Source organism: Podarcis bocagei, assembly GCF_964188305.1.
Source record: "Podarcis bocagei genome assembly, chromosome: 9".
Classification (NCBI taxonomy): domain Eukaryota; kingdom Metazoa; phylum Chordata; class Lepidosauria; order Squamata; family Lacertidae; genus Podarcis; species Podarcis bocagei.
In genome coordinates, this window is record NC_138134.1 from 24,728,440 (window position 1) to 24,751,278 (window position 22,839).

Below are 22,839 nucleotides of genomic sequence, written 5' to 3' on the forward strand. Positions count from 1 at the left end.
AGGCCTCAATTGGCTGTTCTTTTTGAGTATGGTACCCCCTTTGTTGCTTACTCCAGAGTTCACCTGACCATGCTGATCCACCCCTCTTATTTCTTATCAGCTCCGTTATGGCTCCGGTCTTGTTGACGCTCAGCCACCTGAGTTCAGTATAAGAGGTACTGGTGTTCATTTCTCACTCCTCCTTCACAGCTTTCATAGGGAGTCTAGTGGCCTGTAATCCAAGTCTGCAGTATCAGAAAGTTCTGTCCTGGTGCCCAATGTACCTGTCTCTACCTTATGGGCATACATCTTGGGTATTTGTTGATACGAGCAACCGGAAACTTGAAGGGTCATGTTTGTTTATGTGTTCTTTTCCACTCAGCCAAGCTGGACTGGGGAACAATCCTTACGCCTGTAAGAAGTGGAAAGACATAAATGACAGAAGAGGTGGAAATCGAATTGAAACAGAAAAAACACAGTTTGTCGCTATTGCTGGGAAAATGAAGGTGAGGCAGTCATTATCTAGCTCCTGTTTGAAACGCAGAATGTGAAGGAGTGTGGTCATGAAACTGAGAGCCGTGTGGTTCAGTGAGGGAGACTTGGACAATGGAGACTTGGTGTAAAGCCCAGCCCTGTTATATGTCAAGGTGACCTCAGGTTCTCTCTTTCAGCCTCAATTTTTCACCTGTAAAATGATAGTGGCATACCTCGTAATCTTGTGTCTATTTACGCCGAAGTACATCCCATTAAGTTCAGTGGAACTTGTTCGTAAATAAGCATGCACCTGTAATATTTTAATATAAATCCCTAAAATGTGTCGACACAGACACATGCTCTGAAATGCACAATAAAAATGAGCAAACAAATTGGGGGAAGACAAGGTAAATACAATTACGAATTAGAATTAGAATTGCAAATTATAAAAGCCTTCAGAGGTGGAAATGTTTAAATCATGGCAAGAGGGATTTCAAAGTGATTTAACTGCAGCTTACTGCATGTGGAACTATGATAAACGGCATTTGACCCTTCCTTGGAAGACTTAACAGTACAATCCTAGGCCTCTTCCCATTGACCAGGCTCACACATGTAATGCTAAGACGTAGTGTGAGAGTGGTGGTTCCTGAATAGGAGATTGCAGCTGCTTTGCTCCTTTTCTTTTCCTGCTCTGTCTGTGCTCCTGTGAGTGAATTAAGAACCCTCAAGGAACATAGGAAGCTGCCATATACTGAGTTGACCATTTGTCTATCTAGCACAGTATTGTCTACATTGATTGGCAGTGGCTCTCCAGGATTTCCCTGTCCTATCTGAAGATGCCGGGGATTCACCCTGGGACCTTTTGCATGCAAAGCAGATCCTCTACCAGTGAGCTTACAGACCTCCTCCTAAGTGTGTTTAGGGTTGACGTTTATGGCTGAAATCCTAAGCAGGCAGTACTTTCTGTTGAAGACTTTGGTATAAATAAGTTTAGTGATGACCATCATATTACAGAAAGAATGCTGGAGAAAGTTGTCTATTTTCAGTTTTTCTTGATTCAATAGCTGTACTGACAACAAGATCTGTGTTGGCCATTGTAGGAAGGTTAAACAGTTTCACTTTTGTTTGGCAAAATGGGTAACCAGCTGGGCAAGGAGGCTTCAGATACCTAAAACAATGGTTTGGCTGTGTTGCCTTGGGATTTATGATAGCCTATAGCTCCATGGTGATATATTCGGCTGACTTACTGTATGAGACTTAACCAAATCCTTTAGTGCCTGTGAGGTATGTAACCGCTCAACTTGTTCTCTTGTAGACTGTAAGCACCCTCACAATTCAAGCAGCAAATGTATCTGCTTTGTACAGATGTGTGGCTAGTAACAAAGTTGGAGAAGGCGAGAGGGTCATTTCCTTTCATGTTACCAGTAAGTATAGCTCAATGATTGTGTTGCTATTGGCAAAACGGATATGTGTTTCATTAATGCTGCCAGTATATAAAAATGTCTCCTAAATATATGTAAGACTGCTAGGATATGTGCAGGGAAGTTCAACGTTCGCACTAGATTTTCTTTTGAAACTTGTGCTATTTACCATTTCCTTTAAAAATAATGATATCCTAGAATGGTTCTGTGGAAGTCCTGTTTGTCTTTAGGATCATTTTTACTCTTTTAAGATGGAAACCGAACTTTGAGCACTCACTTCCTATTCTGATTGTGAAATGTGAAACGTCAACTAAAATTATGATTTTGATGTAGCAAAACAGAAAACGGCACTTCTATATGAGCCATCATGTTAAAGCTGGCGTAACCTCAGTGAGAATAATCCGGGATTGGAAACAGACTTTTACTCCTAAATTATCCATGGTACAGAAGCAGAGGTAGAGCAGGATTGGATCTGACCCAAGCAGTATGTCTGATATACTGCCAAGTCCAGGAATGCGATAGTCAGTGCTGACCATGGATCCAGTTGCCCCTTTCTCCCCAAAGAGGAAGTCAGTCACTGCCCACTTTGGACAGAATGATAAGTCATAGTTTATCGTTATGGAAACGATCAGCAGCAAAATTCATGCTCATGCCATCCCCTTCTCCCCTTTACTCCTCTGGCGTGTCCAGGAAGAGGAGTTTGGAAGCATTCACATCCGTTTTAAAACAGCCACAGTTAGGTATCATATCCTAACTCAGACAAACTGCAGTTAGTCTTAACTAACCATAGTTAAGGTTTAACACAGTTTAGAGTTCAGAGGTAGAGTGCTATTAACTGTGGTTCATTGAAATGGGAATCAAAAGCTTCACATCTCCTCATGGGTTAAAGGAGGAGAGCAGGGTGGACGATCCCCAGACATTGCTTATTGTTGCATTCATACCAGGCCTTTGTGTGAGGTAGGAAAGATCTAGTGATTGGAGTTACCAAGGGGTGGAGCCTGATTAGAAGTATGTGGTTGTCTGTCTTTACATGTAGTCTTCTCACAAACACTGTGGTGGAAGGGCAAATCCATTTCGACTGTTTTGGGTGCTACACTATTCATTAATGAGTACAGAGGGGAATGTTAGATTTCCTGAGCATTTGATTCAATCAATCAGTCTTTTCCGAATGACAATCAGTGGGCATTCTGTTAGCAGGTATTTTTTGTTTTGAGTTTGGATTGCTTTGTGTCAGCACCAATACAAACCGATCATATTAGGCAATTAATATTAGGCAGATTCATTAACTGTATTGTTTTGCCATTTTATTTTATTATGCATATTCTTTAAAAAACGGTTGATTTTACTTATATTTAGATTATTATTTTTTAGCTCAGCTTCTTTTTAGCATCTGATTTTATTGGTAGTTTAATGTCTATTTTATATTGCTTTAAGAAAACTGCTTAGAGGTTTGGATGATTAAGCAGTATAGACACAATTAAAATAAATATAGTAATAAGCTGAAAATTGAAGTTTAGCCACTTCCAGAATGAAAGTGTTAGCTGCACATCTCAATACAAAATGTATCTCAGCATGACTGATCCCAGTTCCTCCATTTGTGTTCGCAGGAGGACTTGAAATTAACCTTCAGCCTAAGAGTCAGCCAACTGAGAAGCACAATGTCTCCTTGCAGTGTATGGCAGACAAGTTCACTTTTGAAAACCTGACTTGGTTTAAGCTGAGTCCTCGCGCTTCCATGGTGCGGCTTGGCAGGCTGCCTTTGCCTGTTTGCAAGAACCTGGACGCTCTGCAGAAGCTGAATGCCACAGTTGCGAGAGCCAATGGAGAGAACATCACCATGGAACTCCTGCTCCGTAATGTTTCTCTCCAGGACAGCGGGGATTATGTGTGCATAGCCCAGGACAAAAAGACCAAGACACGGCACTGCCTTGTCAAACACCTCGCTATTCAAGGTAACCCATGGAAACTCTCTTGTGTCATGATTGTGACTAAACTCATAAAAACTCATTGTTATGAGTTTAGTCATAATAGCTCAATTCCAGATTAATCTATAGGTTTTGAAATCCGCATAAAAATGTCTGTTTAAACATTCAAATGTATTTCCTCCCCCTCAAAATAATTCATTTTAAAATGTATTTTGATAATAGTTGGGAAGTGCAAAAGTCCAATTTGCTATAGATGTTCATTTTGTAGCTCGTGCTCCAACAGCACCATGACTCACCAGCTGCTTCAGAATTGTAATTCATAAGTTGCATTTTAAAATCCTGAATTTTTTACCCCCCCCCACCGCAACAGAACCAGTGGCACCTGCAATCACCCGAAACCCTGAGAATCAAACAACAAATATTGGTGAAACTATAGAAGTATCTTGTGTAGCAAATGGAATTCCTTCTCCACTCATCACATGGTTTAAAAACAACGTAACCCTTGTTGAAGATTCAGGTGAGGCCGAGTGTTCTGTCCTGTGGCCAACCCTTGTTGCCTACTTTTACATTTCTCTATTGATTTTGTAATTCCTAATTTATTCCTTGACCAAGAAGTACATTTTGCATAATGTGCTTTCTGTGCTCCTGATATTTGGTGGGACACACTATTACTTTTGTCAGCCTCTATTTTTACCATACCTGTTGCTTTGGTGAATGAGCATTGGCGTGGCTTTAGGCTCTGCCCCCAATCTACACATATGCGCTGAATGCCTGGGCAAGATCTCCATGCATGCAGTTATGTGCACAGAGGGCTCTGTCTGTGTGCTCAGAGCCCAGCAGAGGAAGGGTTTCTGATTCTGCCAACAGACCCTTCAGTGTGTACAATGGAGGACCCTGTACATGCATTCAACTAACCTGCTTAGATTGGTTTTGAAACATCCTGCTTCAATCTGTGCACATTCGTTTCAATATTAGCCGCCCTGGCCCTATACTGTTTTGAGGATCAGATGCATCATGCCTCTGCATCCCAGAATAACAGTGGGAGAGGACCATTGCCATCCTATTCTGATTTTGGGTTTCCCATGGGCATTTGGTTGGCCATCATAAGAAACAGAGCTGGGTTTGGTAGGTCCAGCAAGGCTTTTCTTTGGTTCTTAGAGAGCTTTATAAGTGCACTGGATATGAGGAATTCTGCAGGTAGATCAGGGCTGGCACAATACATTTGGCTGCCTGAGGCAGCCACCCCATTTCAGCTGCCTGGACTGTCAGTGGGATAATGCAATGGCATAATGTCCTCCAGTGCACTTGAGGACAGCAGGCTACTTTAGGGGCTGAATGCCTCTGATCAGGGGAATTCGGGAAAGCGGGGAGCTGCCACTGCTGGCCCCCAGCATCTGTCACCTGATGCAGTTGTCTCACTGTCTAATGGTAGGGCCGGCCTTGATAATCAAATTCCATCCAGCCATTGTAAAATTAACCAAAGGGAATATATAGAGAGATAGCTTTTGCCTGTGTTGAAGACATGCCCTTTGATCTGAAAGCCCTTTCCTAATGCCAAATGTGTGGTTAGGCTTTCCTTGCTCACATTGTCAGAGGAACTCCCCTCTTTATCATTGGGGTGTTTGGCTAATCCTTATCACTGAAAGCAGGTTCTGGGGCTTAATCCTGGTGAGCTCTGGTTGAGATTAAACCAGGCTCATGGCTGGATGGAAGAGTCAAAGTGGGGGTTTGGAGTGTATAAAATACAGAGCCTCATGAAAGATAAGAAAACTCGTACAAAATTCCACATTTATCGACGTCTTTGTCTGAACAACAAAGACCAAGTCAAATTAACAAAGGCAATGAAAGAAACATTTGTATCTGTGTCTTTTTTTTTATAAGGTATTGTTTTGAAAGATGGGAACAGAACTCTCACTATACGGAGGGTGAGGAAGGAAGATGAAGGTCTCTACACTTGCCATGCTTGTAATATCCTGGGCTGTTCAAAAGCAGCTGCGTTTTTTGAAGTAGAAGGTTGGTATGAACCACGGGTCTCTGGGTTTTGCAAAGTGTTACTTTCTGCTCCATTTATATTTTATTCTCATAGAAGCATAAAATTTGATAGTACCTCAGAGATCATCTAGTTGATGCAGAAAATCAATTACTGCAGGGTCTCGATAGTCCTTTCCCTCCCGGTTTAAATGTAAATATATGTTGCAAGCTCTTCTTGCAGAAAACCATTGAGCTCACTGAGACCTACATGGTTTGTTGAGTGGAATCAGGGCTGAAGGGAAATAAGTTTGTAAGAACTGTAAACTAGTCAGGGAGACTAGAAACTGTGTGGTAGCCAAGAAACAAATAAGCTGAAGTGTCAAAATCCAAATAGAAAAGACTAGGAGGATGCTAGGTAGACTGAATGGACCGCAACAAGATATCTGAGTGGCTCCTTTGACTTCATTGAAGTAAATTGTGGGAGCAGTCATATGTGTAAGTGGTCCCCCTAAAATAAATATTTCCACTGAATCACATTCACTCGTCAAAGATCTCACCCTTCTGTTAAAATCTCTGATCAAATTTCTTGTTTTGCATATTAACAAGCCACCCCTAGACACATTTTTTTTTAAAAAAAGAGTTGTCACCTAGTGAAAGAAACCTTGCCCCAGCGTGATGACCTGCTGAGGGTTTTGTTTTTATTTTTATTTTAACCAAGCAATCCAAAGCTATATCCTGTTATTCTTACAGTCCGCAGCAGGATATTGAAGTGATGTGCCATGTGACATATTTTTTTTTTGTGGGATGGAAAGTGCCTGTAAATAGACCTCCATGTAAATACGTGCTTTCGGTTATCCAACAAACATGACTTGCTGGAGCGTAGCCTACTTTGGCTTGTAGAAATTGAAACGTGATTGTGAGAGAGTGATTCGAATGAGGGAATTTATCACCCGCCTCATCGCAGGCTGTCGATTGATGTTAAAACAATAAACCAACGTGAGGCACAGATTGCGTGATGGAAGAGCTGAAATATACAGCCATGGGGTGAAGAGTGAACTTCATGGTAAAATGAGTTCTTTTGATGTTGATTGCAGAACCATTTTGGTGCTGATAAGCTTAATCAGTGTTTGCCAGAGTAAACTTCTACCCCGTAAGAAGCTGACTTAAATAAGACTGCTAGGCCATGCCATCTAGCTTCGTTTTGTGTACATTGATAGGCACCAGTTTTTAAGTGTTGCAGGCAGGAATCTTCTCAGCTCTACCTGAAGATGGTGGGAATTGGACCTACATCACCTTCCCTGAGCTATAGCACCTTGTCTATAACAAAATCAAGTTTAGGCACTTTGGCATCCTAAGAAAATATTAAGATGGAGTCTCACACTATATCAGATACTGAAACTCTTGGGCCTTCTAATCTTTACACCTGGTCAAGTTCCTTTGTAATCTGTATAGAGCCTCCTACATCTGTTTCCTATGCTGGTGAGGTCACCCATCAACATTCTGGGATCTTGATTCATTTACTCCCAAGGAGCGCTGTCTTCCTCTAGCAATTGAGACCTCATTTAACAAAATCTCATGCCCAGCCGGGATTACCTTTCCCAATTGTTTCCACTGATCCCTTACTAGTAGGGATGGGAGATAAATTCACTTCAGTTTGCATTTAAAAAAGCAAACTTAGCCAATTTGCACTTTCCAAAACACAGCCGTCCTTCAATATTTGCATGTTTCTGAATTTTGCCATGCAGTTCTCCAGCCAAGTAATGGTGACAAAAACCACATGTATAAAGTGTACATTTAAATGCATGTGTTGGTGAAAGCAAATGCATTTTATTACAAGAGATTCCTTGCAGAAATGTGTGCATAATTGTCAAAAATGTGTTAGGAGAATTCACACTGAAATGTTGAGAAATTCATGGAGAATTTTTCAAAAAATAAAAAAGCAAATTGATGCAGAAGTGTGGAAAACTAAATTTTAAGATAATAAAAATGAGAAACTGAGAGACCTGAAACAAACAAATTTGTTCATCCCTGCTTATTAGTTACCCAACATTTCTTGATATAATACTGCTTGTTGGCTTCTATCCATTCAGAGCAGTATAAATACTGGAAATACTGGAAATTTTGGAAAATTTATCTGGAGACAAAAGGCACAATCCAACAAAATTAAAGCACTTTTAAAATCCCAGGGCTTTCTGCAGGAACATATGATTACACCTAAAAGTGCTTAACTTTGACTGGATCTGCTCAGTTCTTTACTCCCTGCTGGGAGACCAATATTACCACATACCAGTGTGCACAACTTGGTTTATTTCATAGAGTGAGGAGATGAATCAATCAATCAGAGAATGCCTTGACTGACCAGTATTATGGACTGCTCTTGGGTCAATTCACCTCGAGTTCCAGTGGAGGGATTTGTGCTGTGTACTGAAGTGTCCTACATACACTTTCCCTTTAACACATTTTTGTCTTCGTTGACTTGCTACGTGTTGGACTCCTAACATTTTTGTTCTCAGACAAGGAACCTCTTTCAGTACTTCAGCTGATGACCTGCTCTGGGCTACTATCAATGAACTGTTCGATTGTCTCTTCCCAGGCACTGATGAGAAAACGAACCTCGAGCTCATTATTCTGGTTGGAACGGCGGTAATTGCCATGTTCTTCTGGTTGCTCCTCGTAATCATTCTCCGGACCGTTAAGCGGGTAATGAAACCATTCTCCCACTGTCCCATCGGCATCAATCTTGCATGGCAAATGAAAACTGATGGGGACTCTTTTGTGTTGTTTCTTGCATTGTCTTTAAATCAACAGCCGCATTTTTTCCTCTTGGTACCATCACATTCTTTCCTGGAATTTGAGGGCACATAAATTGTGCTTTTTAATTGACCAGGCATTTGGTGGAGGGAAAAAGAAGAAGAAGACCTTTTCCAGAAATTAATAAAGCAAGTAATTAACAATGATTTATGGGCACATGCCCTGCGATGTTTCTGGGGGGAAACTGCATACTTGCATTCCTGTGGACAAAAAAACAAAAAAAAGTTCCAGACATCCATAATGCCAGTAAATGTGACCCACCGCTCATTGCCCAAGCAGTAAGGATAATTGTATTTAATTTGCACGACTACTGCTTTTATTTTTTTCAGGCCAATGGAGGAGAACTAAAGACTGGCTACCTATCTATCATCATGGATCCTGATGAAGTCCCTATGGATGAACAATGTGAACGTCTCCCTTACGATGCCAACACATGGGAATTCCCCAGAGATAGGCTAAAGCTAGGTGGGTCTCGTTACAAATGAGCAAGTGAAATGTCCCTCTAAACTTGAAATCAGAGGCTGCTTTAATTAAGTGCTGGTTTTGGAAATGTGTGATAGAATCATAGAATTTTTTAGGAAGAGACCCTGAGCATCATTTAGTCCAACCCCTTGCAATGCAGGCATACAGAACTTGTCCTATACGGGGATCGAACCTGCAACCTTGGCACCACACTCTACATCTGAGCTATCCTAATATCTAATATGGAGGTCATTGTGTGCTCTGATTGGAGCTTGGAACTCCTGGTTCACTATCCACTGGAGAGCACCATGTATGCGCTGAAACTTTCAGGTTTGCAAGAAATACCTAGAGTGGAGTTGGAATTTCCCAGGAGATTCATTATTTAATTTCATAACCAGACCTCAGCACTGGATTCCAACCAATCTTGGGAACACAAGATTTTTTGTAATTTTTTAAGAAGGAGTACAGTGGTGCCCCACAAGACGAATGCCTCGCAAGACAGAAAACTCGCTAGACGAAAGAGTTTTCCGTTTTGGAGGTGCTTCACAAAACGAATTTCCTATGGGCTTGCTTTGCAAGACGACAATGTCTTGCGAGTTCCTGCTGGTTTTTCCCCTCCCCCCCTTTTTCTAAGCCGCTAAGCCGCTTATCAGCTGATCCGATCAGCAGATAAGCCGCTAAAAGCCGCTAATAGCGCTAATCCGCTAATCTGTCAATGGGCTTGCTTCGCAAGACGAAGAAACCGCTAGACGAAGAGAATCACAGAACGGATTCTTTTCGTCTTGCGAGGCACCACTGTAATCATAAGTGTATGCAAAGTAACACTCCATTGTCACAGAGTGTCTACATCATAGTGGCACACTTCCTGGGCAATGAAGCAGTGCTTACAAATGAGAGGGCCTAGTTTCCCTGATTCTGTTGAACTGTGCTGCCTACTGTTCTCCAGTTCAACAGCCTAGAGACAAAATCACTTGAGCCCAGTGGTGCCCAAACCTTTTTTTTTTTATCATAGTCTTGGCAGACCACATAATGATTTTTCTGCCTTTTTGTAGCAGTTGCAATGCAATGCTGTTTGATTTTTAAAAAAAATGCATTCATATGGCTGCTTTTATGCACTGGGTGTTTTGTATTATAATTTGAATTCCATGGATTTCAAGTTGTATGCCTTAAAATTCAAGAAATAAAAGAAGTGATAAAAAGACAATTAAAAATCAATAGGAGCAGTGCTTCACCCCTAGGGGGCACTCAAGGGTACGCAGTCTTTCTTTTCGATTAAAAAGTGTGACATTTACTGTAACAACTTCACAGTGAGTACCGGCACTTCCTTTTGTAGGAAACAAAGCACTGAATATGAGCATTGAATTTACTAGGTGTGCCATCTTCTCTCTATAACCGCAAAGCCCTAGACAGGTCAAGGGCCACCTCTAAATGAAGCTTGCAGACCATTGGTGGTGTAGTGGTTAAGAGCGGTAGACTCGTAATCTGGTGAACCGAGTTCGATTCCCGCTCCTCCACATGCAGCTGCTGGGTGACCTTGGGCTAGCCACACTTCTCTGAAGTCTCTCAGCCTCACTCACCTCACAGAGTGTTTGTTGTGGGGGAGGAAGGGAAAGGAGAATGTTAGTCGCTTTGAGACTCTGGGTAGTGATAAAGTGGGATATCAAATCGAAACTCTTCTTGGTGGACCACAGACCACAATTAGGAACCCTGTGCTCTAGACTTCTTGTTTTGATGCCATTTCCAGAAACGTTGGTCGACACTGAGGTGTATGTTTTGCTGTAACACAACATGTGAGGAGGCAGGATTCTGCTTTTATGTTTGCTCCCTTTATAGCTGTGGTGCTCTCTGCCTTCATTGCGGCGCAATCCACCATCCTTGTTTGCTAAATACGTAGCCAGCTCCCTTCAATTGCTTGGACAGTAGAAATATTTAAAAAAAATATCTTTTTGTTTAATTTTGTCTCCAGGTAAGCCGCTTGGTCGGGGAGCCTTTGGCCAAGTGATTGAAGCAGATGCATTTGGAATCGATAAAATGACTACCTGCCGGACTGTTGCAGTCAAAATGCTTAAAGGTGAGGCTCGAGAACTAAAATTCACCTATGAAGGATGTTCCGGGCAATCAGCATTTGTTGATGACATTGTAAGACCTCAATTGGTTGTAGCTATTGGATATAGCTACAAGATATAAACTGGCCAATCTTTTCTCACTTAGCTCAACCTAGAGGGTGAGAAGCTTTCATAACAGTAATAGAATATTGGGAGAGTACAGTATATTTGTTTTTTATTGTATTAGTTGTTTCCATTAAGCAATGAGTTTCTTTTCCCAGTTTGTTAGATTGTTTTGAACTTGGTTAGATATTTTGAACTCCACACATGCTTTCTGCCCACTGTTTATGCCAGGCTTCCTCAGCCTCGGCCCTCCAGATGTTTTTGGCCTACAACTCCCATGATCCCTAGCTAGCAGGACCAGTGGTCAGAGATGATGGGAATTGTAGTCTCAAAACATCTGGAGGGCCGAGGTTGAGGAAGCCTGGCTTATGCCAATCTCTATTAAATTTTCATTAAGCACATTAAATGCACTATGCTTTCTTTGTTAAACTAAGATGAAATACCATCTTGCTCCCTCTTGTGGCTTCCTTCAAGCAAGGAGCCGACCCTCACAGTAGCTCTGTCGAAGAGCATCTGCTTTGCATTCAGAAACAGTGGCACAGCATGAGGGAGGGGCAGGGGGGGTCATGGGCCCGGGTGCAAATTTCTGAGGGGGTACAACCAGGTGCCCTCATGACAGGGTCCCTCACCGAGACTGGAACTGCCCAGAGGCAAGCTGTGCCTGAGCTGGGTCTTTGGAGCTGGGGTGTCTTCTCCTCCTCCTCCTCGTGGCCAGAAAAGGGATGCCTGCATGTGACCCACCCCATGGCTGGCTGAGAGGGAGTGAGGAAGGAAGAGGAAGGCGGGAAAGCACTGTCAGAGCCATGTGCATTGCCCAGAGCACCTTGTGGCAAGGGCAGGAGGGTAAGGCAACACAGCGGCGCTCTTGTTTTCGCATTTCTTTGCCTTATCTCTGCTCCAGGTTGGGGCTAGTTTGCAAGGAGAAGCGCACTTGATTAGATGCTGGCTGGCGAAGGGACTGGCCACTGCCTAGTCCACCAGGGGGTGCAACACTTGCCCTGCCCTGAGGCGCCGGTAACCCACGCTATGCCCCTGTTCAGGAAGTCCCAGGTGCCGTCCCCTACATCTCCAGGTTGGGCTTTGAAAGACTCCTCTCTAAAATTATAGAGCCATTGTTGTTGTTGTTGTTGTTTAGTCATTTAGTTGTGTCCGACTCTTCGTGACCCCATGGACCAGAGCACGCCAGGCCCTCCTGTCTTCCACTGTCTCCTGCAGTTTGGTCAGACTCATGCTGGTAGCTTCGAGAACACTGTCCAACCATCTCGACCTCTGTCGTCCCCTTCTCCTTGTGCCCTCCATCTTTCCCAACATCAGGGTCTTTTCCAGGGAAAAGAGGGAATAGAGCCACTATTTTCCAGGGAAATAGAGCCACTAGCAGTCAATATATAAACAACACGGAGCTACATGGACCAGTAGTCTGATTTGATATAAGGCACCTTCTTAGGTTCATAGAAACGCTTTAATGAACATAGGCTTTAAGTTTGATCACGCAAGATTTTGCTCACTTGTAATAAAGAAGCCACACGGACCTGTTGGATTGTGTGGTCCCTTCCCATCCTACTTGGAAGGAAGATGGCAAACGGACCTTTATTGCTACTCTATAGCAGGACAATATCTATCTTTCTTTTTCATTTATAGAGGGTGCAACACACAGTGAACATAGGGCACTGATGTCGGAGCTCAAAATCCTCATTCATATTGGGCATCATCTCAACGTGGTCAATTTACTTGGGGCCTGTACAAAGCCAGGAGGTAAGTGTAGCTTTTTGTTACTTTGTGGAGAGGGCATAGCTCAGTGGTGCTCACTGCTTTACCCTCCAGAGTCTGCCATTAATGGGTTTCAAGCAGCTAGGCCTGCAGAGACTTCTGTCTACAACACGGGTGTCAAACACAAGGCCCGCGGGCCAAATCCGGCCCGCCAGACCTCGTCATGTGGCCCATGTAGCCGCCGTTCTCGCTGCTGTTCTCGCCCGTCCAGTGCACCATCTCCTGGTTGTGCGCCGCGTCGCCTTTCAGCACGAAGGAGGTGGTGAGCAGAGAGGCCGCCTCCAGAGGTCCCCCGCCGGCGCAACCCCGCAGGCTGCCCGCCTCGTCCCACGGGCTGCCGCGTCTCTGGCGGTCGCTCCGGTCCGGCGGGTGCGCCACCCAGGAGGCGCCCAGCGCGAGCAGCAGCAGCAAGCGGAGCGGAGCGGAGCTGCCCGGCCGGACGCCCCTCCGCGCACCCCGGCAGCCGCTGCTGGCGCCATGCTCGGCCTCTGCTGCGCCGCCGCCGGGCAGGGATGCGAGTCTGGCAGGCGAGGCGCGGAGGCGAAGGACGGCAGGGAGTGAGCCGAGATGGAGGCGGGAGCATGGCGCGGACACTCGGCGTGGGAAACAACATGCCAGCAGGGCTTCCACGCCCAGGCGAGGCGCAGCGCTGCCCTCTGCCGGCGGGCCCCACCGAGCCCCGGAGCCCGGCCAGCCGCCTTTCCCGACGGCTGCTGGCAGCAGGGCTGCAGCGGGCGCGCCGGAGCAAGTGGACGGAGCCCGCGCCTGGGCAAGCGAACGTCCCCCTCAGCCTCGGCTTGCCACGGAGGGCAAGGGGAGGCGGCTGCCTCAGGCAGCAGGATCCACAGGGGCAGCTCGACCAGTCATTTGGGGTCGTGTGGGCGCCTCACCTGCCCCAAGCCAAGGGAGCACAAAATAATGATAACAATGCCTATTTATTCTATTGGGGGGCACCAAATTTTGTCCTCACTCAGGGTGGGTGCCATATTACCAAAGTCCGCCCCTGCCCCCCCAATGGGATTTGAAATCCAGGGATTTGAAATCTAATAAATTCCTAGGAGTGCCCCTGTCCGTACTGAGTAAGGCCCTCAGCCCCTAAAAGCAGACGATACCAACTTTTCAACATTGTGATAGTGATGTTGTGATACGGTAGCAATATACTGTATTCCAGTGTTGAAAAGCAGAGGGAGGAATAAGCAGCATTGGCCCCCATCAGAAACTGGGGTGCAACCGACACATCTCCCCCCCCCAGCGTCTGGCACAGGGAGGAGGCAGCAACAGGCGGAGAAGGAAGAGAAGGCGCAGACAAGCCCCAGCCACAAGACGCAGTCCAGTAAAGGTGCCCTCAGACTGGGCCTGCACAATTTTATGATACATCACCACAGGGGCAGAACTTTAGTAATCTTTCATAACAGGGGTGTCAGCCTGAATAAAATATTGAGGGGGGCACATCACCATCATCATCATCATCATCATTTATTACTGGTCGAAGACCAGCTCGAACCTCACATAATTTATCACATGCCACACACACCCCATTTAAATGTCAAAGCCCATCAACTTCGGGGGGCTCAGCCTGCTCAAGTATTTTAGGCCGATACAACCGGCCCTTTGAGGGTGACCAAACTGCTGATGTGGCCCCTGATGAATTTGAGTTTGACACCACTGGTCTACAATCTGGAGATCAGCAATCAAGAAACAAAAGCCACAAAAATAGGTGTAACAAAAATAGACACGGCGTTTCATAAAACAGCAATGCAAACAACAGCAAATCAGAGCTTTCCTTCCTTGGTTGCAATGTGTAGGTGGGGTAGTGTTCCTTTCTGTGCATCCTTAGATAGCCACTGCCGGCTGGGGGGAAAATGCATCCACCCTGCCCATTCCTGGTCTGTTTTACGGCAAAGCTAGGCCTTATTGCAGCAAATGCATGAACCCAGTTTCTCATTGGCTGAAATAATGGGGAAAAGTGGAAGCCAAGGTTCAGGTTCAGGAGGGGAAGTTTCACTAGGCAAAGAACCTATTGATTCTTTGTGCCTTTGAGGTATTTAACTTTAAAAAGAAGCTCTAGGTTGAGCAAGATACAATGGAGATTTATAGAATCCCGCAGAATTATGCTTGGTCTATTGATTTACCCTCCCATTTTAATGCTGAATATTTTGCTACTGGGTTGTTGTTTTTTTGCACTTTTATACCTTTTTCTCACTGTTTTATTATTATTATTAGTTTCTGGTAAGCTAATCAGTGTCTTTCCGGTGGGGATCAAATATTTAAAATACAAAAATGTTGCATGGGAAAGTGAGAGCAACTATATAATAAAACATGTACAGAGGAGGCCTGCACAATTTGACACCTACCAAACGAAACGAAAGGCAAGAACAGATATTTTCATTCATCCCTGGTGCGTTTTCAGTGATGGTAAGGAGGGCTGGACCACACATTTAACAGGTGTGATATGGAGCAGGGGTGAGGAACTCCAGATGTTGCAGGACTCCAACTCCTGTCTCTCTGAGCATTGACCATCCTGCTTGGAGCCAATGGGATTTAGAGTTCAGCAACATCTGGAGGGCCACAGGTTAACCACACCTGGTATAGGCAGTTGCTAGAGGAAAGGCTGTGAGAAAGTCCTCTAAATCTTGTTCTCATTTTGTTCCTTTAGGGCCACTCATGGTGATTGTTGAATACTGCAAGTTTGGAAATCTGTCGGTGTACTTGAGAAGCAAGCGGAGTGATTTTGTTCCATACAAGGTGAGGCCTGCATAAAATGTAGGGGGAAGGATGCTCTGCTTTTCAGTTTTAAGATCCTTTTGACTTCTCTACTGTGAGATCTTTTGGATGTGAATAGGAGTTAAATTAACTGGATAAATGCAATGATATTTGGAATGCAGTTATGAAAAGGCAGTTATAAAAATTATAATGTCTCATTAGTAATTTTTCAGTAGTTGGAAAAACTGTTACTTATATACCTATATTTTGTATTGTGTCACAATTTCAAGTATTCTTTTTGTTTGGTTTTGGTTTTTTGCTTTCATTTTTGTCTGTTGCTTTATTTTCTCATTGAAAAATTTCAATGAAATATAAATATTTTAAAAATAGGAGTTAAAATAACCATTTAACATTTCTAAGTGAAACCTACACTTCTGTAGGCTGTATCATGGCCAACATGGGTTTATACCTTCCTTAACACTTTACGTTTGCAATTACTGTGTGGACATTTCCATTATTCTCATGGTAGATTACTAAATTATACTAAATTATACTAAATTATATCATTAGGAAAGCCTGATGTATACTGTGTTCTAGGAGGCTTAGTTTGGTCAGAATCGAGTATACAGTTCCAGAGTTAACACTCAATACATTACTTCTGGTAAATGAGCTGCCATAGCTGCTAGAGGGCCTTGGAAATTTGTGCTTTGGGTTTTTAAGACTCGTCTACCCGTGTACTATCTGAAACCAAAGGGGCACGTTGGTTGCCAGGTGTGAAATATATTGGCATTATTTTCAGCTCTCCTACATCACTGCTCATCCATAAAAGATAAAGGGACCCCTGACCATTAGGTCCAGTCGTGGCCGACTCTGGGGTTGCGGCTCTCATCTCGCTTTATTGGCCGAGGGAGCTGGCCAGCATGACTAAGTCGCTTCTGGCAAACCAGAGCAGCGCACGGAAACACCTTTCCGCCGGAGCGGTTCCTATTTATCTACTTGCACTTTGACATGCTTTCGAACTGCTAGGTTGGCAGGAGCAGGGACTGAACAACGGGAGCTCACCCCGTCGCGGGGATTCGAACCGCCGACCTTCTGATCGGCAAGTCCTAGGCTCTGTGGTTTAACTCACAGAGCCACCCACGTCCCTTCTGCTCATCCATATTCCCTTTCTAATAAGGTGTGAGTTTTCACCCCTTTATTTTCTGTCATGATAGAATAATGCAAGTTCTGTTATCTCCCTCCTTTCTTCTTTCTTTCTTTCTTTCTTTCTTTCTTTCTTTCTTTCTTTCTTTCTTTCTTTCTTTCAACTTTGTAGGCCGATCATGCTTGGTACAGGCAGGGAAATGGTGAAGTCTCTGCAGACCCAAAGAAACGTCTGGACAGCATTGCAAGCAGCCAGAGCTCAGCCAGTTCCGGCTTTGGAGAGGAGCGATCTCTCTGCGATTTAGAAGAGGGGGATGGTGGGTTTTCGTCTTACGTCATTATCCATGGCTTTAGAATATTGAGATCAAAGTGTGTTTCCTTGGCTTCCCCATTCTTATAGGATTAGGTGTTCCTGTACCATTCACTGATAATTCGCTGACAATTTATGAATGTATTTTAAAATAAAATATGTATTTTGTATCTAAAATACACATGTTATATCCTTCATTGTGCAGCTGTTGGTGCAGTATGGAAGTTTCCTTTAACAATATGACATTCTAACTTGCTTTTCCATGCTGAATCACTGAGGGTAACTCCCACTGCACAGCTCCAAGCATCCCTATACCTGGAAGCCAGAAATGAAGGAAGGATGGGGTTTCTGTATACTAAGTGTTACCTAGTGCTAATCAGGATGTGCAGTGTATGATGCATTTATATACATTGACCTTTCTCTTTGCAGCAACATCTGAAGATCCTTGCAAGAACCCACTAAGCCTGGAGGACCTCATCTGCTATAGCTTCCAGGTGGCCCGGGGGATGGAATTCCTGGCCTCGCGGAAAGTAAGGCATTCCTCTTGGGGGGAAATGACATTTGTCGGATGACTGCATGGCACTGGAAACGATTGTGATAAGGATAGTGCCAGAGTTCACTCAACGTTGCTATACACTCTGATTTAAAGCAGTTGCTATTGCAAAGTTCTTTGGTAAAGATGTCAGCACTTGTAAATTCACCTGTCACCAGGCATACACTGGCTTTTAATTCATTTTAATGCACATTTCCCTTTTTGACTAGAGTTTTTAAAGTGGCTTACAACAGGGATTTCCAAACTGTTGTCTGAGGACGTGGTCCATGAGCTTCATCCATCAGCTCTGCAGCATGTCTGTGGATTTATGGTTAAAGATGGGGAGATGGCAAATCTCTCGCTTCAAATACTCATATTGATTTTTGTTGTTGCTGCTGCTTTTATTTCTTTATGTTTTATTGTATTCTGGTTTGAACCCTACGGAATTCAAATTGAAATACAATAAAATACAGTATATAAGAAATAAAAGAAGCTATAAAATTCAGTTTTAAAAAAATCGTACAGCATCTAATGCAGAACATTACAATTGCTAAAACAGTCAGAAAAATCATTAAGTTGGACCACCAAGACTCTCAACAGTTTTCAAGTGGTCAGTGGGGTGGGGTGATGTAAGCCATGGTTCTCAAACACACATCATCTGTAAAATACAGTGGCACCTTGGTTTAAGAACAGCTTAGTTTATGAACAACTTGGATGAAGAATGCTGCAAACCCAGAAGTAGGTGTTTTGGTTTGTGAACTTTGCCTTGGAAGCAGAACATGTTCTGCTTCCTGTTGAGTGTAAACTGAGTTCCCTCTACTATGGGAAAGCACGCCTTGGTTTAAGAACGCTTTGGTTTAAGAACGGACTTCCAGAATGGATTAAGTTCGCAAATCAAGGTACCACTGTATACTGGATTCACCAAGAAACACACCTTCAAAACAAAACGATTGGCCCCACTGCAGCGAGAGCCAGCATCTAATGTTCTACTCCACAGAGCAGTTGTTGGTAGATGTCTCTGTATGTGTGAAGAAGGGAGAGTCCAGGTGGAGCAGGCTCTGAAGTCTTCTTGGTCTGTCTCTCTTGCCATGCCTACCCCATAATTTCGACCTGCTTGTGTTGCATGCACTATACCTCCACAGTTGGTACTGCTTGTTTGAAAGCGTTCTCATGTCAAGTCTTCCCACACATGGAAGGTCTATGGATGTGTTTTCAAATATTTATCTTCTCTCATTTATCTTCTAAGGCAGTGCAAAAGACTGTGTCTCAGCATGAACTCTGAGTTTCATTTAAGCCTTATTGGGACATTCATTTTAATAACCCACAAAGTGCTGAGCCTTGCAAGGAAGATACCAATTAAGACAAGGTTAACAAAGCTCTTTGGAACAACCCAAATAACAGGCCCATTGTTCCTCTCCTTGCAGTGTATCCACAGAGATCTGGCAGCTCGCAATATCCTCTTATCGGAGAACAACGTGGTCAAAATTTGTGATTTTGGATTGGCCCGAGATATCTACAAAGATCCAGATTATGTCAGGAAGGGAGATGTAAGTTTCCGAAGTCTCCGAAATAGTGGGACGTTTACTTGGAAAAGATATTAACAGTGACATTGAGGCATATATTTAATGCTTCCTTTTGTCTATTGCTTTGCTAATAAACATTTAGGCTAGACTACCCCTAAAGTGGATGGCACCGGAAACCATTTTTGACAGAGTATACACCATTCAAAGTGATGTTTGGTCCTTTGGTGTACTGCTGTGGGAGATATTTTCCTTAGGTAAGTCACATTACTTTGGGTACTCAGGGTGAAATCCCATGGGCCTTGGGAGGGCATCTCACGGGCCATAGGATGTCCCCAACATCAGAGGCAGAACCCTGACTTCTGAGAGGGAGATCCTGCAAACCAGGTGTCAGAACTCCAGTGTCAGAAGTGCCAAAAAATGTTTGTTGAGGTGGTTCAGGGTCATTCGAAGGAGAGCACATGAAAATGCTTGGATTCAGAGCCATTTCAGTTCCCCAAAGGCCAGGGAGACATTTAAACCAGCTTAGCAGCTAAGTCTTTTCTGGTAATTTCTCTACCATTGTTCCCAGTGGGAGAGAAACTGCTCAAAGAAAAACAAAGCAAAAACAGAGCAACGTTGGCAAGGCTTTAGATGGCTGGTTAAACTACCTTTGCATCCCTTCCCTCCTTTCCCATAGGATTTCATGGTATACTTCTCACATTTTGATAACAGAGTTAATGAATGCAATCTCCTTTAGATGCCTATCCATGTCTCCATAACTTGCAGGAAAACTAGTTCATGTTTTTCAGCTACAGAATAGAAAATGTATTTGTAGTCTGCACTCTGTTAGTCCTCAGTGAGAAAGCAAGATGGGGATATAGAGTGGGCTTTAAATGAGCTTTACCAATATTCCATATTCTTTTTAATCAAGATAAATAATTGCTTATAATCTTGCTCTAATAAAACATAAATGTATTCTCTATGGATAAGCAGTTGTATAATTTTCTTGATGTGCCCAATCTATCTCAAGGAGACTTTGCCACTGCAGTTCTCAACATTTCTCACTTCTGGCAATAAGCATCCTTTTCCTGGTTGGAAATTGGATAGTTTTCATTGATGGTGATTTACTGTTGTTATTAGTAATATGATGAGGATGATGATTGGTTGAATTTATATACCACTCTATATCCGGAGGTCTCAGGACGGTTCTCTGTTTGATGATGATAAGGATGGTGACACTCCTCAAATTTTACTTAATCTCACCCCCTTCTTTTCCTTGCAAATTAAAATTTACAAATTAATAATAATAATAATGAAAAATGAGAGCTTGGCAATATGAAACTCAGATCAAATATCTGCACATCTCAGGAACATTCTATGACTGTTGTTCATGCAAAAAGTCATTTTATTTCCCTGTCCAATGTAAGTGAGTCTCTCTAGATCCAGTCTAATTGAGCTTCTATCATTTTAGTTAGCTCTTATTTCAGTGAATTGACATATATTCCGCTGAAAATCAACAGCAGCATCTTAAGCACCTTACTAAAAGGAAATCTGTCATTTCAGGAGCCTCGCCATACCCTGGTGTCAAGATTGATGAGGAGTTCTGCAGAAGACTGAAAGAGGGAACAAGGATGAGGGCGCCAGACTATACAACACCTGAAATGTAAGAATTTTTACTGGTGCAAACATGCCTTGTCTCAGAAATGGATAATTTACTTAGGAGAGGGTCAGAAAAAAAAATCTCATTCTAATTCAGCCACTAGTGGCCAGTGGACTCTTTTACTAATGGCAGGGAGGAAGCGCAATAAGTCAAATATTTGGTCACAGTCAGCTCATACATTTAAAGAACATTCAGGGCATATTTATAGCACATGTCTTTGCCCAAAGCATCCTGGGAACTGCAGTTTACTCCTCACAGACCTACAATTCCTAGCATCCTCAACAAACTACAGTTCCCAGGATTCTTTGCGGGAGGCCGTGTCCTTTAAATGTGCTTTAATAGTGTAAATGTGACTTTTCTCTTGTTCTGGCAGTACAGTATTGACCAGCTTGTTGCTCTTAGCTATTACCTACCACTATGGGACGCAGGTGGCACTGTGGGTTAAACCACAGAGCCTAGGACTTGCCAATCAGAAGGTCGGCGGTTCGAATCCCCGCAACAGGGTGAGCTCCTGTTGCTCGGTCCCTGCTCCTGCCAACCTAGCACTTCGAAATCACGTCAAAGTGCAAGTAGATAAATAGGTACTGCTCCAGGGGGAAAGTAAACGGCATTTCCGTGTGCTGCTCTGGTTCGCCAGAAGTGGCTTAGTTATGCTGGCCACATGACCCGGAAGCTGTACGCTGGCTCCCTCGGCCAATAAAGCGAGATGAGCACCACAACCCCAGAGTTGGTCATGACTGGACCTAATGGTCAGGGGTCCCTTTACCTTTACCACTAAGAAGCAGAATATGATCTTGTCCTGGGGCATATTTTGCTTTGTAACACTGCTACCGTTCTCTTATATCTCTCAGGTATCAGACAATGTTGGACTGCTGGCATGGGGAACCCAAACAAAGGCCCACCTTTTCAGATTTGGTGGAACATCTGGGAAATGTATTGCAAGCAAATGTCCGCCAGGTAAAGTCATGCTCCAAAAACTACTGTAAACTCCCTGGGGGGGGGGACATGCCTCCAGCCGCAAATCCTATATATATCTTTAAAAACCCTATTTTTGTCTGTCTTTCTACATCAGGATGGTAAGGACTATATTGTCCTCCCGCAAACTCCCCTGCTGAACATAGAAGAGGATTCTGGGCTGTCCCTGCCAACCTCACCTGTTTCCTGCAGGGAAGAAGAGGAAGTGTGCGATTCTCAATTCCATTATGACAGCACGTTAGAACTGAGGTTTGTAGCCTAATGAGCATCCCATAGGGACTGCTAGGCATTTCCCTCTCTGCCAGATTTTTCTTTGAAAGTGGGGATCGTGGTGAGAAAGAGGAAGGAGTTTGTGCTGCTGTGTCTTTATATTTAGCCACGTTCACTAGGCTGCAATATTTGTAGAGCAATTCCATACTCTGATTTCGCTGGGACCAGAGGGGTGTGTTGCCGCTACGCCAACGCGGGATGGTCACTGCATCCGGCTTAGGAGGTGAGGAAGGAAGCACCCAAATTGAAAATGTAAAAATGACAGGCATCCACAGAAATGCTGCCCGTAGCTCACCAATCCGGAAATGTGCTCGTGAGGCCACTCGCATGTCACTAACACAGAGAAGTCAAGAAGTCAAGGAGAGCCCTGTGGTTAGTTTTGGACTAGTACCCCTTCATTGCCAGCCGGCAATGATCCCAGGCAGAGGTTTAGATCCCTTAATGCCTCTCACAAGGAAAGCTTTTGGAGCAAAACTAGGAAGGAAGAAGGGATACAACAAGGCAGCCATATAGCTCCCCGAGTCTTGCAGCCTCCACAGGCAGTCATCATGCTCAGCGTGGTAGGTGTCTGGAAGAGTATATGTTCTACAAAATGGACGCCCCTGGCTCAAACCCCATACTAGAAAAAAGGGGAAGTTCTGCACCTGTGTACCATGCACAGCCTGAGCTAATCAGGATGAGTGCTGCATGGACCTGGTGCTTGTACTGAGCAATCAGATCTTTGGGTCCATCTTCTTGCCCTCATGTGGGATCTAGGGTGGGCCAG

At 43.8% G+C, this 22,839-nt stretch overlaps 1 protein-coding gene across 2 annotated transcripts in view; it reads left to right on the plus strand.

Annotated features, from left to right (window-relative positions):
- KDR (kinase insert domain receptor) overlaps positions 1–22,839 on the plus strand; it is a 50,184-nt gene that overhangs the window by 21,705 nt on the left and 5,640 nt on the right. For both annotated transcript variants that reach the window (XR_014011729.1, XM_081208680.1), the window contains exons 11-27: positions 362–485; positions 1,769–1,877; positions 3,482–3,826; positions 4,170–4,316; positions 5,681–5,812; positions 8,364–8,470; positions 8,911–9,046; positions 11,010–11,114; positions 12,850–12,963; positions 15,635–15,723; positions 16,997–17,141; positions 17,564–17,664; positions 19,091–19,213; positions 19,332–19,443; positions 20,732–20,831; positions 21,680–21,785; positions 21,901–22,052. Coding sequence is in view for 1 of the 2 variants with exons in the window: in XM_081208680.1 (XP_081064806.1) it covers positions 362–485; positions 1,769–1,877; positions 3,482–3,826; positions 4,170–4,316; positions 5,681–5,812; positions 8,364–8,470; positions 8,911–9,046; positions 11,010–11,114; positions 12,850–12,963; positions 15,635–15,723; positions 16,997–17,141; positions 17,564–17,664; positions 19,091–19,213; positions 19,332–19,443; positions 20,732–20,831; positions 21,680–21,785; positions 21,901–22,052 (2,247 nt within the window). In the remaining variant the exon portion in view is untranslated. The remainder of the gene's footprint in view (positions 1–361; positions 486–1,768; positions 1,878–3,481; positions 3,827–4,169; positions 4,317–5,680; positions 5,813–8,363; positions 8,471–8,910; positions 9,047–11,009; positions 11,115–12,849; positions 12,964–15,634; positions 15,724–16,996; positions 17,142–17,563; positions 17,665–19,090; positions 19,214–19,331; positions 19,444–20,731; positions 20,832–21,679; positions 21,786–21,900; positions 22,053–22,839) is intronic.